The 16,955-nt window shown below is 45.9% G+C and overlaps 1 protein-coding gene and 1 long non-coding RNA gene across 4 annotated transcripts in view; one reads left to right on the top strand and one right to left on the bottom strand.

The window, feature by feature from the left end:
* Positions 1-8,903, bottom strand: part of LOC146081140 (uncharacterized) — an 81,178-nt gene extending 72,275 nt beyond the window's left edge. The window contains exon 1 of one of the 2 annotated variants that reach the window (XR_014475067.1): positions 8,843-8,903. This is a non-coding gene — a long non-coding RNA (uncharacterized LOC146081140). The remainder of the gene's footprint in view (positions 1-8,842) is intronic. The other variant, XR_014475068.1, reaches the window with a different exon arrangement.
* LOC146081136 (ATP-binding cassette sub-family B member 5-like) overlaps positions 1-16,955 on the top strand; it is a 96,482-nt gene that overhangs the window by 28,820 nt on the left and 50,707 nt on the right. The window contains exons 1-2 of one of the 2 annotated variants that reach the window (XM_083189128.1): positions 9,028-9,117; positions 10,346-10,467. In XM_083189128.1, coding sequence (XP_083045254.1) covers positions 9,070-9,117; positions 10,346-10,467 — 170 coding nt within the window. In that variant the 5' untranslated portion in view covers positions 9,028-9,069. Of the gene's footprint in view, positions 1-9,027; positions 9,118-10,345; positions 10,468-16,955 lie in introns of those variants that run through there. The other variant, XM_083189127.1, reaches the window with a different exon arrangement.

The following is a 16,955-nucleotide window of genomic DNA, read 5'->3' as shown; positions in this document are numbered from 1 at the left end:
ATGTTTCTATGGGTAACCAATAAGAATGTACGGTACTTGTGTATTATGACGCTGCCCATTACGTAGTTAGCATAGTGTTCCTGTGGCAAGCGTAGTCAGCGTCCCTCTCAGAATCAGTGTAGTGTTCCCGCGGCCAGCGCAGTTATCGTAGTCAGCGTCCCTGTCGGTATCAGCGTTGTGTTCCTGCAGCTAGCGTAGTCAGTTCATTTGCGGCTAGCCGGAGCTTACCGGTATGTAGTTAGCGTAGTCAGTAAGCGTTATGCAGTTAGCGTGTAGTCAGCGTAGTCAGTTCATTTGCGGCTAGCCGGAGCTTATGTAGTTAGCATAATCAGTTAGCGTGTAATCAGCGTAGTCAGTACGTCCGCGGCTAGCCGGAGCTTATGTAGTTAGCGCAGTTAACACGTGCCATCATTACTGTTTAAGATGGATGACATGACAGGTGTGAATGTGTTCCTGAAACACGCCCACTATCCACGCCAGCCTGAAGCGTGGCGAGGGGACATGGTACGCATCCTCCTGACCTGTTCATACCCCCATTATCCCCGTTGGCATGGAGTTAATGTTATAAAGTGTGGCTAACACACAGCCAATGAGCCCAAAGCGTGGCGAGTGCAGTGAGCTACTTGACGTGTATTCCGTGTCCCCTCGTGGGGCTCGCCACGCTTCTGGCTCGTTTTACGCATCCGCTCGCAATGCACTGGGCTTCACTTTATAAAATCAACTCCACGCCAATGTGGATAGTGGGGGTATGAACAGGTCGGGAGGACGTGTAATACGTCCCCTCGCGGGGATCGCTGCACTTGCCATGCTTCGTGCTAACGTGGATAGTGGAGTTTTTAAAAGGAGGCATTTGCTAGTATTTAACATGGAGCACTGGCAAATGCGTATTTTATTGTGCATGAGACACACTTGCGCCCACGCCACCCTTTGTGCATGAGACGCACGTGCTACCGAACCCCTAACCCTGTCTCCCTGAAGCAGACACAGGTAGGGTTGCCGTACCCTGCTGCAAGAATTACTGAGATGCACAAGTGTCTGAGATGCTTGTGCGCCTCAGGCAGATGGAGTGCCTCTCCGCCGGAGCCTGCATGTTCACCTCTCCGCCAGCATCTGCCAGCGCAGGGGATCTTGCAGTTACCGGCGCTGTGTGAGAGGCGCTCACAAGGCTTGCCAGGGACGCTGTGGACAGAGCTGCAGCTCGCGGGGACAGTATGGTGACTACGCTGCCTGACGTGGACACTACGCTGGCTATGCAGGGCTGCCACAGGGACACTACGCTGACTACACTAGGCAGCCGTTGGGCTATGCTGACAACGTAGTTTAGCCTACGCTGAAAACGTAGCGTAGGCTGGCACCGTGATAATATACAAGTACTGAATCTATTTCTTAATTATTAACCGCCTTCTAGAGCAGGGCTGGGCAATAAGTGGCCCTCCAGCTGTTGATGAACTACACATCGCAGCATACCTTGCCTTAGTTTTGCTATTTAAACATGGATGTGTAGTTCATCAACAGCTGGAGGGCCGCTTATTGCCCACCCCTGTTCTAGAAGATAAATAGATAGTATCTAAGATAGTGTACTGTATAATAGTGTTCCTTCTAGGAACTGGGCAGGGCAGGATGGTGCTGCACGGGGGCAGCATAAAGGGGCAGACTGGGCCCGCAGACATCACCATTATGGGAGGGCCTGCCATCATCACCAAAGGGGGTGGGACCAGCCGCTGCCAAAGGCTCTACCAGGGAAGCGCTGGCATCTACGGTGGCATTGGGCCTCCCCATGCGCACCGGTGGGGACAGGCAGTCGGCTGTTTTAGCAGGGTGCAGCCTAGCATGAACACTATATAATAAACTGTAAAATAATAATAATAATATCTAATTGGATGCTATTGGCAGAGTATATAGCGGTGCTTGTGGTGTTGTTAGACTTCACACATTTTGGAAGCTTAACCAGATATATAGTTTATTGTGGTATGCACAGAGTTAACAGGGTCAAGGGTTAACTTCTAGGTATGCAGTATATAGCAATGTATATCACAGGCAGGTGTACATAGGTGTATGGTGCAGGTACTGTACTTATGGTATCCTATAGCACAGGGGTGGGGAACCTTTTTTGTACCAAGGGCCGTTTGTATGGGGAAAAAATCCTTCGGGGGGCCATATGTAAAAATTTGCCCTAAACATTGTCCTGTTTTAGCCGTCCCATGCTCCATCGGCTGCCGCTGAATAGGACTGACAGTCTCCGGCTGCTGTTAATAGGAATCTTGCGAGAACTACCGACCTCTCACGATAATTCTCCTGTACTTAACTACCAGCAAAGCCGCCGGGCGGGTGGGAGGGCCACTCACCCCTGCTATAGCTATAGCAGAAGGATGATGGTAATGAAGGTCTCTATAGCAGGCTTGTAGAAGTCTGCACAGGCATGCAGACTTGAGCTGGAGGGGCTGTAAGGGCTGAACACTGGGGCTTGTGCTGCGGAGCTATACAGGAACTCTCCCGGCGGTGATTGACAGCTCCCTTTTGTGGGTTAGCTGCCGGGGCTCAGGGATGCTCTCTGTCTCTGTGCCAACCTCTGCTCTAATGGCGCCAACCTGGCTATCCTCACACTGCGGGGGCACACACTGCAAAGACGCTAACGGCTCTCTGGGCGCACGGACACACTGCAGACACGGTGTGCTGATGGACACACTTCACGTGGGGAGCTGGGAATTGTCCACTGGCAGGACAGGGAGTGCCGGGGAACATACTGCGGTACTTATGTAATATCTGGGCTCCCGTTTTTCTTATGAGACCGTGTCCCCTCGCGGAGCTCGCTGCGCTCGCCACGCTATATAAAATCAACTCCATGCGTATTTGGATAGTAGGGGTATGAAAAAATGGGGTGCATTTAACATGGGAGTCCAGATAATACATAAGTACCAATTCCCCCCTATGTTCTTGCTTATCTAGCAAGCTTATATTCTTGTATTTTAATCTTCTAAAGCCCCCCATAAATTCTTAACCTGTCAATAACCAGTCCCCTATATTCTGTTGTGGTATAAGTCTGGAGTTGCCTGATCATTGAGCCTTTGTATTGTAGTCCAGCTTTTCCTGATGCCTTTGCTTACTGATTACCTGGACTCTAACCCCTGGCTCTGATCTTACTGACTTTGTTTCTGACTGTAACTGGGTGACCTCTCTGGCTTACAGCCAGTTGGATCAGAAACAAGTCCACAGTAAGTTGATCCATGCTCAACCCTCCATAGCCTATGAACAGAGATCAGCCGCTGACAAATATCTCACAAAGCCATTCCAATGCCTCCTGAGGAAATAGGATTATTTAATGCTCTGTCCGGTAGAGTTTCTTTTTACACAAAAATGAATCTGAAATCCCTACTGGAAGTAAGCAAGTAATTTTTCTTAGTCTCAATTTACCCAAGCCCAGACACGGACACGGACCCCATCTGACCAGCATCTTGGCTTAGAAATAACAGTCACTCAAATACTAAAATAACACACACTCACCAACAACACCAAGACAAAATAAATACATAAATCTAAAGGGGCATACACACGGGGCAATTTCAGACCCTTTTCTAAGTCATCTGATTAGAAATTGAGCACTGAATGCTCCATGGGCCGTATTCTTGTTCATTCGTTCGGAGGCGTGCACGGACCCTTGCGAATGACTCAAACCCCGCCTTGTGAATGGATAGCCCGCACCACCCATTTGCACAACGAATTAATTTGCAAGGCTTGCCAACTGATGTTTTACATAAACATCCATTCACATGCCAGTGGGAACCTCCCCCATCTTTCGATAGTCGCCGACCATCAAATGTCCACACCACTCATACATATGAGCGAAGAAATGCAGGGAATTGGGCGGGCAGCTGACATCCGCCCCCTGCACGTGTGTCACAACCGCATTAACTTGTGTACGCCCATCGTTTTAATGGGAACGCCCATGAAACGTAGGGCGTACACATATTGTAATGGCCTAACCCAGCACCCCATGCCCCTCTCCACCCCTGCCTCTGCTTCTCGCCGAGTTTGCACGCACCCAGTGCATACAATATGCAAAACATTGGTCCCCCTTCCGAATTCGCATCCGAGTGAATGAACCTGCCCTGCAGCTATGGCAATACGCGGTCCCGCAAGCCACTATCGTCCACAGGGAAAGCCAGTGCATTACAATTGGCAATGCCCCACAATATGTGCTGAGCTATTCTGCTGCGCTTAACTAAATAGCTCAAAAATTGGTCCAGCAGTTTTTGAGATTAGCACAGACAGACAGACAGACAGACGTGCTTGTGGGACGTTCTTTTATACTATGTAGGGATGGACTTAAATGAATATATTAATTAGATAAACTATGAAGACAACTGATTGCACTGGGTTTCATTTAAGTGGCTCACAGGAAAGGGGGCGTATTCATATAATAAAGCACAATGGCATATCCTAGGATGGGCATAAGTATTATGTGCATGGATGTGTGCCCCCTTACCCACCATTAGCTCTCTCTACTATAATGGAGAGGGGACAATCCAATAGCAGAGATGCAGCACTAACAGAGTTAAGGATTGCCGAAATTAGGGCACAGCAGGGGCGGGACCAGTGCAAACTAAGGTCATATGGAATATGCTGGGTCATTTTTACTAGTTTCTATATAATCAGTTATTGTCTATTTTCTATAGGTAACTAACTGGCTCCCGTTTTTCTTATGAGACCGCGTCCCCTCACGGGGCTCGCTGCGCTCACCACGCTTCGGGCTCGGTGGCTTGCTGCGCTCGCCACACTATATAAAATCAACTACATGCGTAGTTGGATAGTAGGGGTATGAAAAAATGGGGTGCATTTAACATGGGAGCCCAGATAATACATAAGTACCATATATATTTATATATCTAACATTGCTTTTTGTTTTGATCAGTGGAATGAATTCTCATATAAATACATTTTGATTTCCTAATGAACATGCCATAAAAACCTGATTCACAACAAGCTGCTCTACACCACTTTAAGGGGAACAATTCAATTGATATGTCGCCAAGCACTGCTGCGATGGTTGGCTGTGCATATACTTGCCCGCTAGCTACAATGACAATTGCTCTGCGCACCTCTGTGAGTACAAGGCTGAGGGCCTGATTTACAGTTGATGTGTAATCAAAGAAATTTCAAGTCAAGCAACTATGTAACGACTGCGCATGTGTATGTACCATACTCCAGGATGAATAGCCACAGAAAATGCTTATGGGTCGTCAACACAATGTGGCTGGACTTTCACTGATAGGAAGCCAGCATTTGGGGGTGGAAACTTTCAGTTTTCTGGTTGTGTCAGTGGTGCCCAAGCGTTTTTGAGTATGGTCTGTTACCGTAGCGATGACCACATCCACCCTGTCTCAGGAAGCCTCAGACCTAATCATATTTGCACAGATGGCAAAAACTCTTCGATGGTTTCCGGAATTGCAAATGGATTTGCGAGTGGATCGCGATCAGCGAACCATTCCCCTCTCACAATTTAGCAAAGGGCATTTTGTCTTTTTGTCTGGCCGGCTGCTTTCTCCTCGTAGGCCACTGCAAATTCTCACATAAGCGGTCTCGTCTGAATCCGCCCCTAAATCAGCATTATAGGAGCCCCATGATGCTATTATGGAACATGGCAGTTAACGTAATGGACCCTAATATATTCTAAACTAGTCATCAACAATCCCGCTACAGTATGTAATGTTAAATTCAAAAGATCAATTTTTTTTTATAAGGCACTGCTAAATATCCATAACACTAGTATATCATTTGAATAATTTCCTAAACACACTTAGACGCTGTCATGGAACCAGAAATTGCCAAAAATGTGGAGTATAATTTCACTGCAAAATACTAACCTTTAAACTCATTCTCTTCAATAATAACATGATGTGACTCAGAGCTGAATTATCAGCCGCTGCTTTCATATCAATTTGAAAAGAAAGAGAGGAAGGGATATGGTATAACTTACAGACAGTCGGGATTCTGATGGCCGTTTCTCCAACATCAGAAGCCAAACTGTCAGGAGCCAAACAGGGTGGCGAGTGCATTCAAGCCCCTTGTGGGTTCCTATTCTATTCTCCCTCTATGGAGGTCATGGAACCCCATCATGGAAAATAGCCCATGCATGTCGGGATTCTGACTGTTGGGCTCTTGAGGTTAGAGAAACTGCTGCTGATTCTCTCACCCTATAAAATTACACTCAAAGCATCTAATGACACTTGAATAGTGCTGTAACTAGAAATTTTGCACCCGCGCCCCCCCCCCCCCCCCCTGAGGAAAATCTTTTGGTACCCCCCCCCAAACATTAATCATAAAAAAATTGGGTGACCGGATAACAGTGGGTGACCTAGTGGCAGGAGTGACAGGATGAGAGTAAGTGACTATAGAGGCAGAGGTGACATGGAGACAGTGGGAGATTGTAGAGGGAGGGGTGACAGGGAGACAGTGGGAGATTATAGAGGGAGGGGTGACAGGATGAGAGTGGGTGACTGTAGAGGCAGGGGTGACTGGACGAGAGTGGGTCACTATAGAGGCAGGGGTGGCAGGGAGACAGTGGGTGACTATAGAGGCAGGGGTGACAGGTAGACAGTGGGTGACTATAGAGGCAGGGGTGACCGGATGAGAGTGGGTGACTTGAGAGGCAGGGGTGAGAAGGAGACAGTGGGTGACTATTGAGGCAGATGGGTCCTGTAATGCTGAGCGCCAAGATTCCCACCCTTGCTGCTGTATTGATGTTTCTCCTCACTGACACCTCTGCTCTGGCCCTCACTCCCTGGCTCCTTCTCCTCACCCATACCTGCCTCACAGACAGCCCGTCCACGCTCCTCCAGCCGCCAGTACCTGCTCCGTTCTCCTCCTGCATCTCTTGCCGCTGCGCATCTCACTCTCAGCCGCAGCGTCACTGTCATCGCCGCGGCTGGGTGACACAGGCAGAGGAGAGTCAGTGAGCATTTTTCCCAGACAGATGGTAGCATACCTCCCAACAGTCCCGATTTCAGCGGGACAGTCCCGATTATCAAGGCCCGGCCCGCTGTCCCTCCCGTGGCCGGAAGTGTCCCGCGGTGAGGGGGGGCTGTTGGGAGTCCCCCCTGTCGGCTGCTAAGCAGCGGGGCATGCGCACAGCGTCTATTCCCGCAGCCAGGGGGCTGGGGGCATGGCTAGAGGCTCACAGAGCCTCTGGGTCATGCCCCCATAGCAGCAAAATGAGGGCGTGTCCTCGCAGGAGAGCTGCGAGTATAGGCCACGCCCCGGAATTAGGCCCCCCCCCCCCCCCCCCCCGAAATTGTCAGCACGCCTACGGCGCGCAGCTGCTGCGTCCCGAGTCCAGCGCATCTAAAGTTGGGTGGTATGTGGTAACCCTGCCCAGCACCCTCTCTTATCCTGCAGCCAGCAGCGCAATTCCCAGAGTGGCATAATCAAGGAGAGCACCCCGCAGACCCTGCCAGTGCTAGCTCATCCAAGCCACCATGGGATCTGCAGAACCATTGTTACGCCACTGCACTTGAATCGTTGAGATCGAGTTTTAACCCAAAAACTATAATATGGTATGCTTCCTTTAGGAAAGGATTGTACTAGTGAAATTGCATTGCATCGCATCGCATGGGCCATGCGATGTGCGATGCGATTTTCCTATGTAATTTATTCACTGCTCTCTCAGCCCTGGGCCATCGCATCGCATCTGCCGCAAAATTGCATTTTTAATCGCATGCGATCGCATGTGATTTTATAGGGTGTGTGATGCCATGACATTAGGTATACAATAATATGACTGTATGTCCCAAAAATAGGTTTAACACCCCCCCCCCCCACTATCCACGCCACCCCGAAGCGTCATGAGCGGCGGCGGCACGTGTCCTCCGACTTTTTCATTACCCCACTATCCACGTCGGCGTGGAGTTGTTTTTATATAGTGTGGCGAGCGCAGCGAGCCACCAAGCCCGGACCGTGGCGAGCGGACGCGGAATACATGTAAAGTAATCTGCGTCCCCGTGCGGGGCTCGCTGTGCTCGCCACACTTCGGGCTCGGTGGCTCGCTGCACTCGCCACACTATATAAATTCAACTCCACGCCGATGTGGATAGTGGGGGTATGAAAAGGTCGGAGGACGCGTTCTGCTGTGCTCGCCACGCTTCAGGGTGTAGTGGATAGTGGGGGGGTGCGTTAAATCTATTTTTGGGACATACAATCATATTATTGTAAACCTAATGTCATGGCATCGCACACCCTATAAAATCGCATGCGATTTTGCGGAACATGCGATGCAATGCGATATAGTGGTGTACAATGAGAAAAAAAATACATGAAAAAATCGCATTGCATCACATCGCATGCCGCTATAATGGCCCATGCGATGCGATTTCCCTACGGTGCCGTACGTAGAAAATCTAGGCGCCGTGCTAGGAAACAAGTACCGGATTGTCTAGTAAGATTGCTGGTTGTTAAGGGGTTATCATGCATAAATTAGGTAGAGAAAAGTCGGAATGCTTCATAGATAGAGGTGAAAATAAAATGTGTAAGAAAGAACATATCACATAACAATTATCCATGGTCTCTTAATGTAAGAGGTAATTAATGAGGCAAGTACTGTAATCTCAACCATGGCAAAATAATGTGTAAATATAAATATCTACATATATCTATAAAGGGTTTCCTGGAAAGTTCAGTATCATGCATCAGATAAAAAAAACAGCATCCTGACTATCATGAATGAATCTACTGTGATTGGGGTCCCTAGAGTCTCAGGCCTGTTGATACTGAACTCCAGGAAGCCACATGTTCATCTATTGGAGAGCACGTCTATAACAGTATAATAATTATAAGAATAGCGCTGCGTTACCTTGAAAAAGGTGCTCAGGAGACCGGGGGGCCGTTGATGAGGTGGGAACAGGGGCTCAGATAGACAGATGTGCGCTTTGCAGGGGGTGGGGACTTGATCACGCATTGCTAAAATAATTAACTTTTTCTGCATTATTCTTGTGCAATACCAACCTTTAAACTCATTCTCTTTAATAATTAAATGTTATGACTCAAAGATGAGTAATCACCGGGTCTGCTTTCATATAAATGAACAAACCGGGTCAAATCATTCTTACAAACAACTTTTACAAACAGGTCAGTAATTACTTTTTTTTTTTTTTTAGTTTTTCTACAATTAAATGTTACGTTTTTTAAAACTATTGTAATTTTGATTTATATTTATGACAAAAAAAGCTATACCTTATATATAACTATATATAATAAATATTTGTTTTTGTGGCAGAATGTTTTTTGTGCTGATTTTCACATAATGCGATTGGTTAGGATAAAAATATGGAAAAAAATAAAACATACTCAGTTAGTCTGTTACATAGTAAAGTTAAAAAAGGAAATAATTATATTGTGATTAAACTGTACATTTTTAATTGTATTCCTTTTTCTTCAGTATTATGACACTGAGCAAGCTATGGCGGCACCCATACCAGTAAAAAATAATGGTCTATCCAATTTAACAGTTTTTTTAGCCTTTATTTTTGTATTATTTCATCATCAATTAAGTAAAAAATAATGTTAAAATATATTTTCTAAACTTTAGAGTTGATTTATTTACTGTATAGGTCAGGGGTTCCCTATCTTTTTCTAATCATGGCACACTAGAGTATCAGAATTTTTGCAAGGCACCCCTAGACCCCAAAAAATATATATCAAATGAAGTAGATTGTGTTTATATGTGCTTCTTAGGTTCAGTTATGTAGTAAAGGGCAGGATTTGGTTCTGATTGTACACATTTTATGATTGGCAACCACCAGCACTGGTTTTGTCCAGAAATAATTGATCCTTAAATATTTTGAATTGGTCCTGGACGACCAACCTGAGGCACCCCTGCAAGTGTTTGGGAACCACTGGTATAGGGTATACAATATATGAGAAGAAAGTTCTGTCGGATATGGTATTGCTTGCTGCAAATTTGTCTGGATGATAACAGTTATTGGCTTGTAAAATCAGTCATCTTCAGGAAACTATTTAAATGGGATTATTATCAGGCATCGGACTTGTTGACTTGTTGTTTTAGTATTGTGTTGGGATATATAACAGTGAATATTATTCCATATCTAACCTGAATTCTTCCATCAATAAATGTGTATTCAGAGTGCTGTGGACGTTAAAATGTATGCAAACTAAGGTGAAAAAGTATTATGGAACTGTCAGCAAACCTGAGTGTAATTTAATAGGATTACTTATATTAATTGACATAATATTAATTTACTTTTCTATTTTTTTTAAGTGTGATGTTGATAACAAACTCTAGTTAATTGTATATTTTACGTTTTATTTTATACCATGTCACCCTTCCATTGTTTAGTGGTTTTCTTGGTTACGTGGCTTAAGAGAAAGAATGACTGACCCAGAGACCATTGATGTGAAGGTCGATAACATTTATCCCACGACAGAAACATTACTGGAGGAAGTACAAGAAGACAACATGTATGTACAATATTGGACATTTTTCACATCTGTGTTTTTTTCATTAATTGTAGAGCTACTTATGGAATGTTCATTTTTGGAAGAGTTTCATAAAGTGGGGAATTTTATAAAGTGTTTTCACATCTGTGATAATTTGTAGCAAGCTATAATCATTAATTTACTTCTATTACTTCTGAAGAGAGACATTACAATGGGTTGCATGTATTTTTCATCATTAATGTACTTTTAGAATACATGAATATAATACACATGAGAGGCACACATTAACAGTTTTTGGAAGGGGCTCTATAATAGGGGTGGGCCCGCGACCTGATACAGACTGGCCCGGCATGCAGCAAGTTCTAGTTTTTTTTTCAATGTGTGGCACCGTGCGCATCCGCGGGTGGTTGGGGGTACACGGCAGCTGGGCCTGGCAGGCACAGCTTGTCGGTCGGCGGACATGGATGGCTGCCTGTTGCTGCTCAGAGCCTCAGAGTCAGACACAAAGTGAATCCTGTCTTTTCTGAGGCCGAGCAGGAAGAGGACTCGAGGAGCAGAAAGGAGTGACAGAGAGCACCCGCCAGGCAGCCAGACTAGGTAAGTTAATTTAAAGGGACAAAAATAAATAAATATATAAACTGAGCGCCAAAACCAAGTTAGAGTCCAAACTGCTGTTATTTTAAATTCAATAATTTTATTGAAGTTTTGCAAAGAAACATATAACACCCCAAACAACGTTTTGGTCCGCCTCTGGGACCTTTATCAAGATAAAGGTCCCAGAGGTGGACCAAAACATTGATGCCTGTACCCTGCCATGCTGCCTGATTAAACACGCTGTATCACGCTAAGACTGGTAAGTGACTCCACTTATTACTATTATACATCTAGGGGAGTTTTGCCAGCCCTCTACTCTGGATTGTCACCCCAGCAAACTACTAACTTCCGATGTGGAATATATATAATGTATAGGCAGGGCTTGGACATGGGATCTCTCTATTAAGCAGATGTAGTATTTCAAAACCCGAAGGCGCCATTTGGGCCTGATCATACAAAAACAATACAGAGGGCGAAATGTAATAGAGTGCGATTTTTTAGACATGTGCGATTTTTGGTCAAAAACGGCCGAAATCGCACATTTTCCGAAAATCGCACATTTAATAGGTTGAAAATCGCGGTAAAAAATCGCACTTTTTACCGCGAAATCGCACTTTTAGAAGTGCGATTTTTAGTCACATTTCAATTCGCATCCAGATGTTTTCCCATTATAAAGTATACAACTCGCAAATGTAATAGGGTGCGATTTTTGGTCAATGTTACCAAAAATCGCAAAAAAAATAGACCAGGTTCTGACAGGCGAATTTGACAGAACCATGCACAGATCATTGAGATCTGTGCATGGTTCTGTTAATAAAAATGTGTAAAAGTGTTTTTATAAAAAAAAAACGGCGTGGGGTCCCCCTCCTAAGCATAACCAGCCCCGGGCTCATTGAGCCGGACCTGGTTCCAAAAATACGGGGGAACAAAAAGCATAGGGGTCCCCCGTATTTCTGAAACCAGCCCCGGACTCTTGGACCGGTCCTGGTTCCAAAAATACGGGGGACAAAAAATCTGGGGGTCCCCCGTATTTTGAAACCAGCACCGGGCTCCAACAGCCCGCGGTGTCATGCCACAGGCGGGGGACACTTTTTATACAAGGTCCCCCGGCCAAAACATGAGCACCGTGGCTGGTCAGCCTTGGACGGGGTACCTGGAGGAGTGGGGACCCCCCCAATAAAGGGGTCCCCCCCCCCAGGCTTCACCCGTCCAGGGCTGAAGCCCGGGGCTGTCACCGGCGTCCGTGGCCAGTGGACGCCGGCCTGATAGGGTTAAATCCATCATACATATCATTACATTGCTTTTTACCGGCGAACTACAAGTGCCAGCAGACCTCCCCCGCATGCTGGGACTTGGAGAACCACAAGTCCCAGCATGCAGGGCATTAATGGGCCCGCTGGGACTTGTAGTCCACCTGTAAAAAGAATGTTTATAAAAAACACACACACAGAGAAGTACAAGTTTATTACACACACACACCTCAATTTTACACCAGCGTTACTTACCATTCCTGGATCCAGCGCTGGTCTGGCTGCTTCACAGCCGGCTCCCCCCGCACTGACAGGCAGTGGGGAGAACCGCTTTCTCCGTTGCCTGTCACCGGCTTTCTCCGTAGCTTCTGTAGCTCTGTCCCAGTGCTACAGAGGCTGAGAGCGTGATTGGCTGAGCTACAGTATGCGTCTCCATGGAGACGCATAGCTCAGCCAATCAGGACTGAGCTATGCGTCTCCATGGAGACGCATACTGTAGCTCAGCCAATCACGCTCTCAGCCTCTGTAGCACTGGGACAGAGCTACAGAAGCTACGGAGAAAGCCGGTGACAGGCAACGGAGAAAGCGGTTCTCCCCGCTGCCTGTCAGTGCGGGGGGAGCCGGCTGTGAAGCAGCCAGACCAGCGCTGGATCCAGGAATGGTAAGTAACGCTGGTGTAAAATTGAGGTGTGTGTGTGTAATAAACTTGTACTTCTCTGTGTGTGTGTTTTTTATAAACATTCTTTTTACAGGTGGACTACAAGTCCCAGCGGGCCCATTAATGCCCTGCATGCTGGGACTTGTGGTTCTCCAAGTCCCAGCATGCGGGGGAGGTCTGCTGGCACTTGTAGTTCGCCGGTAAAAAGCAATGTAATGATATGTATGATGGATTTAACCCTATCAGGCCGGCGTCCACTGGCCACGGACGCCGGTGACAGCCCCGGGCTTCAGCCCTGGACGGGTGAAGCCTGGGGGGGGGACCCCTTTATTGGGGGGGTCCCCACTCCTCCAGGTACCCCGTCCAAGGCTGACCAGCCACGGTGCTCATGTTTTGGCCGGGGGACCTTGTATAAAAAGTGTCCCCCGGCTGTGGCATGACACCGCGGGCTGTTGGAGCCCGGTGCTGGTTTCAAAATACGGGGGACCCCCAGATTTTTTGTCCCCCGTATTTTTGGAACCAGGTCCGGCTCAATGAGCCCGGGGCTGGTTATGCTTAGGAGGGGGGACCCCACGCCGTTTTTTTTTTAACTTTTTTTTTTTTGCACAAAAGCGCATTTATAAAAATGCGCACATTTTCATGACTAAAAATCGCGGCAAATCGCGGCAAATCGCATTTTTTTGCCGCTAATTCGCATCTCATTACATATGCGAATTCGCGGCAAAAAATGCGATTTTTAAAGGTGCGATTTGGTGCGATTTTTTTTTGTCTAAAAAATCGCACCCTATTACATTTCGCCCAGAGTGTTTAATGAAATAGTAATTATATGCTGAAGTATTCAATACCCTCCCATTCAGTAGAAAACGCACATAGAATATTCCACTGCAGTAACCATATAGGACTAATATAATAAATATATTTTTCTATCTACCAGAAAAGAAAAAAATGAAATAAATCCCAAAAGCAAACCATCCCCAAAACCCCCCAGCCTGTATAACCTTACCTACCCCCAATTTAGGCATACCTGGAGCCCATAAGCCACTACCCCCTACCCTATTAACTACACTAACTAGTACTAACTCCTACCCGTACCTGCCCGTATATAACTAGCCCCAGCCCCCCCCCCCCCAAAAAAAATAGAAACACAGGATGTCGAAAATAGGATATGCCGAGGGCTATGTACAGTAAGTATGACCCTAAACCTGGCCGGACTAGGTTAGCCATTCCCTGTAATATATCAATATGCTACACGTGGTAACTGGATGCATAGTGACCCATAACGTAGGGCTGCATATAAAAAGTTGAACTGACAATTGCAAAATTATAAACTAAAAAATATAGGGGATAATAGCATCTTTATAAATAATTACAAAGATGATATGGCATATAATAAAAAAAGGGGATAACTGAAAATACAATGTGGGACATAGTATCAGAACAGGATTTAAAACATAGAATAATAAAAAATAAAAAGGTATAGACAGCATCCCAAATTAGAATTAGAACATAAGGTGGGATATTAATCTGGCCAACTCTCGATTCCCTGAAGAAGCATGGCGAGCATGATAAACTAATCACCAGGTAGAATAGGAGAACAACCAGAATATGCAAATCTGAATATAAAAATCTGAATAGACAAATTCCAGGATCTCATCACAGCCATCAGAAGCAAAAAAGAATATTGAGGGGAAACCGTTTGCGAGTGAAGTACAGCAAATGTCCTTAAATTTGTACAGGTTCACAGAGGCGTACAAGTCTAAAGCAGAGTCAATCGCAAAAACAGAAGGAGCTTTCAGATCACTAGGTACAGACCTTTCTCCCATACCAACTGCATCGCATCTCTCAGTGTTCTAGGGAGAGGGTGGGATACCTCCCTGCATTCCATCTAACTGTAGAATAAGTCTGGTGGAAGAGACGTAGATTGCACGCAGTATACAATTCACAGAGGATTACATGTTTATATTTAGGAGATTTCAGAGAGGCAGACTGTTAGCAGTAACAATATCACAAAATAAGATGGCGGCTGCTAGCACACCGCCAAAGGCGTATAGGAGACTGGTAGCCCCCAAAGGTACTGTGTTAATAAAGTGCTCTCGGCAGTGGGAGCAACCTAAGTAATTCAGTAGTCAAAGTTCCAGGGAGGATCAAATATTCTGATTACATGCACCAATCCCCAGCCACCAGCGTCCCGATAAGGTATCCAGATGAGGAAAATGGCATCCGCGCCCAATCTTATCTCCTACTATCACGACAGGTGCCACAGGACAGCTGCGGCAAGGGACTGTAGAAAATCTGTAATAATTCCAGAGTACCAATACAAAGCAGAAGCCAATAGTCCCAGTGGGTCTTAATAAGACAATAGCAAATGAGCCCAGGTGACCAGCAGAAAAGATGGCGCCGGCACCCTCCGCACGGACAGTGTCCCAAAAGACAAATGTATTATTTTTATGTTAAAATATTTTAAATGTTTATTACTATGAAAAAATGGTACTTGTTTCCTAGCATGGCACCCAATTTTTTCATCTTATGGCATCTTATGCCATCGCATCACATTGCATGCCATATCGCCGCATGCGATGCAATACAATTTTTTTCATTGTATAAGCACCCTGATGGGTGCTTACAATGTTAAATGCACCCCCACGCCACCCCCACTATCAACGCGAACCCAAAGCGCAGCGAGCCCGCGAGGGGCGGCGGTACGCGTCCTCCGACCTTTTCATACCCCCACTATCCACGTCGGTGTGGAGTTGACTTTAGAAGCGAAGACAAATAATACAATAAAATCGCCTATTAATGTGACATAGAACTCCCAGAAACATCTGAAATCAATTCAGCAGCATATACCTTAATTAAGCTAATATTAGCTCAAAATAATTTGGCTTGGCCTATAGCATGCAAGGTTTCTCAATTATAGAGGCTTTATCAAAGCTTTGGATGTTTCCTTAATTAAACTCTATTAGATGGAAAAAGTTCCTTAAGCTTTGCAGCTGCAGAATCATAGGGTTTGCAATCCACTTATGGGTTAAAAAACCTGGCACACCAAGGGCTGGTTCTCGGCTGCTGGTGCTTCCTATTTACGCAGCCTTCTCTGCAACTTCAGGTTTTGGTGCAGGGGTCTCTCTGCATGGTGCAGAGGGGTGCCGAACGGGATCCCGACTGTCAAAATGCCAACAGCTGGGTGCCCGACGGCCACCCGGTATTTTCCCTCGTGGGAGAATAGAATAGGTGGCTCGCATAGAGAGCCACCGTGCTCGCAGCGTGGTGAGCGCAGCGAGCCCGCAAGGGGCTTTTTTTGCGCTCACCATGCTGTCTGACTCCGGGCCGTCGGGATCCCGATGTCAGGCTAATGACTGTCGGAGTCCCATACCACACCCGGTGCAGAGACCCCTGCACCAGAGCCTGAAGTTCCATAGGCTAAGTTGGTATAGGCTAAGCCAATTTGTTTGTAGCTTATATTAGCTTAATTAAGATATCTGCTGCTGAATTGATTTCAGATGTTTCTGTGAGTTCTGTGTCACATTAATAGGTGATTTTGTTGTATTATTTGTCTCACAGGCCGGTGTTTAAATATATATTTTTTCATAGTAATAAACATTTAAAATGTGTTAACATAATTCAAAGGGAGAAACATCTTAAAAACATAATGGGAGGTGGTGTAGAAATATGACAGGGGGTACAAAATTAAACAAAATATAACAGTGTGTGTATAGGGACACCGTCATTTGCATGGGATTTTAACTAGTACAAGATATTTTATGTGCAGCTTTTGGATATTTAAATGGCCCCCGAGCCGAATATTATTGTCCACCCCTGCTCTATAAACATGCTATTCCCCATTTATGTACAATTGTCAGTTAGTGGCTTTTTTATTAGTACATTAAATTGGCTATTATCAAATGAGGGATTATAAGTAATCAATAAAAATAATACAATTAGTCGGTGGGGGGGGGCTGTTATTTTTGTGCCTAGGGGCACCCTTACCCCTAAATCCGCCCCTGATGACC

The sequence above is a fragment of the Crinia signifera genome, chromosome 5 (genome assembly GCF_055691185.1).
Source record: "Crinia signifera chromosome 5, ASM5569118v1, whole genome shotgun sequence".
Taxonomy (NCBI): Eukaryota; Metazoa; Chordata; class Amphibia; order Anura; family Myobatrachidae; genus Crinia; species Crinia signifera.
Note: the sequence above shows the minus strand (reverse complement) of the source record. Positions and strands in the feature narration are given on the sequence as shown.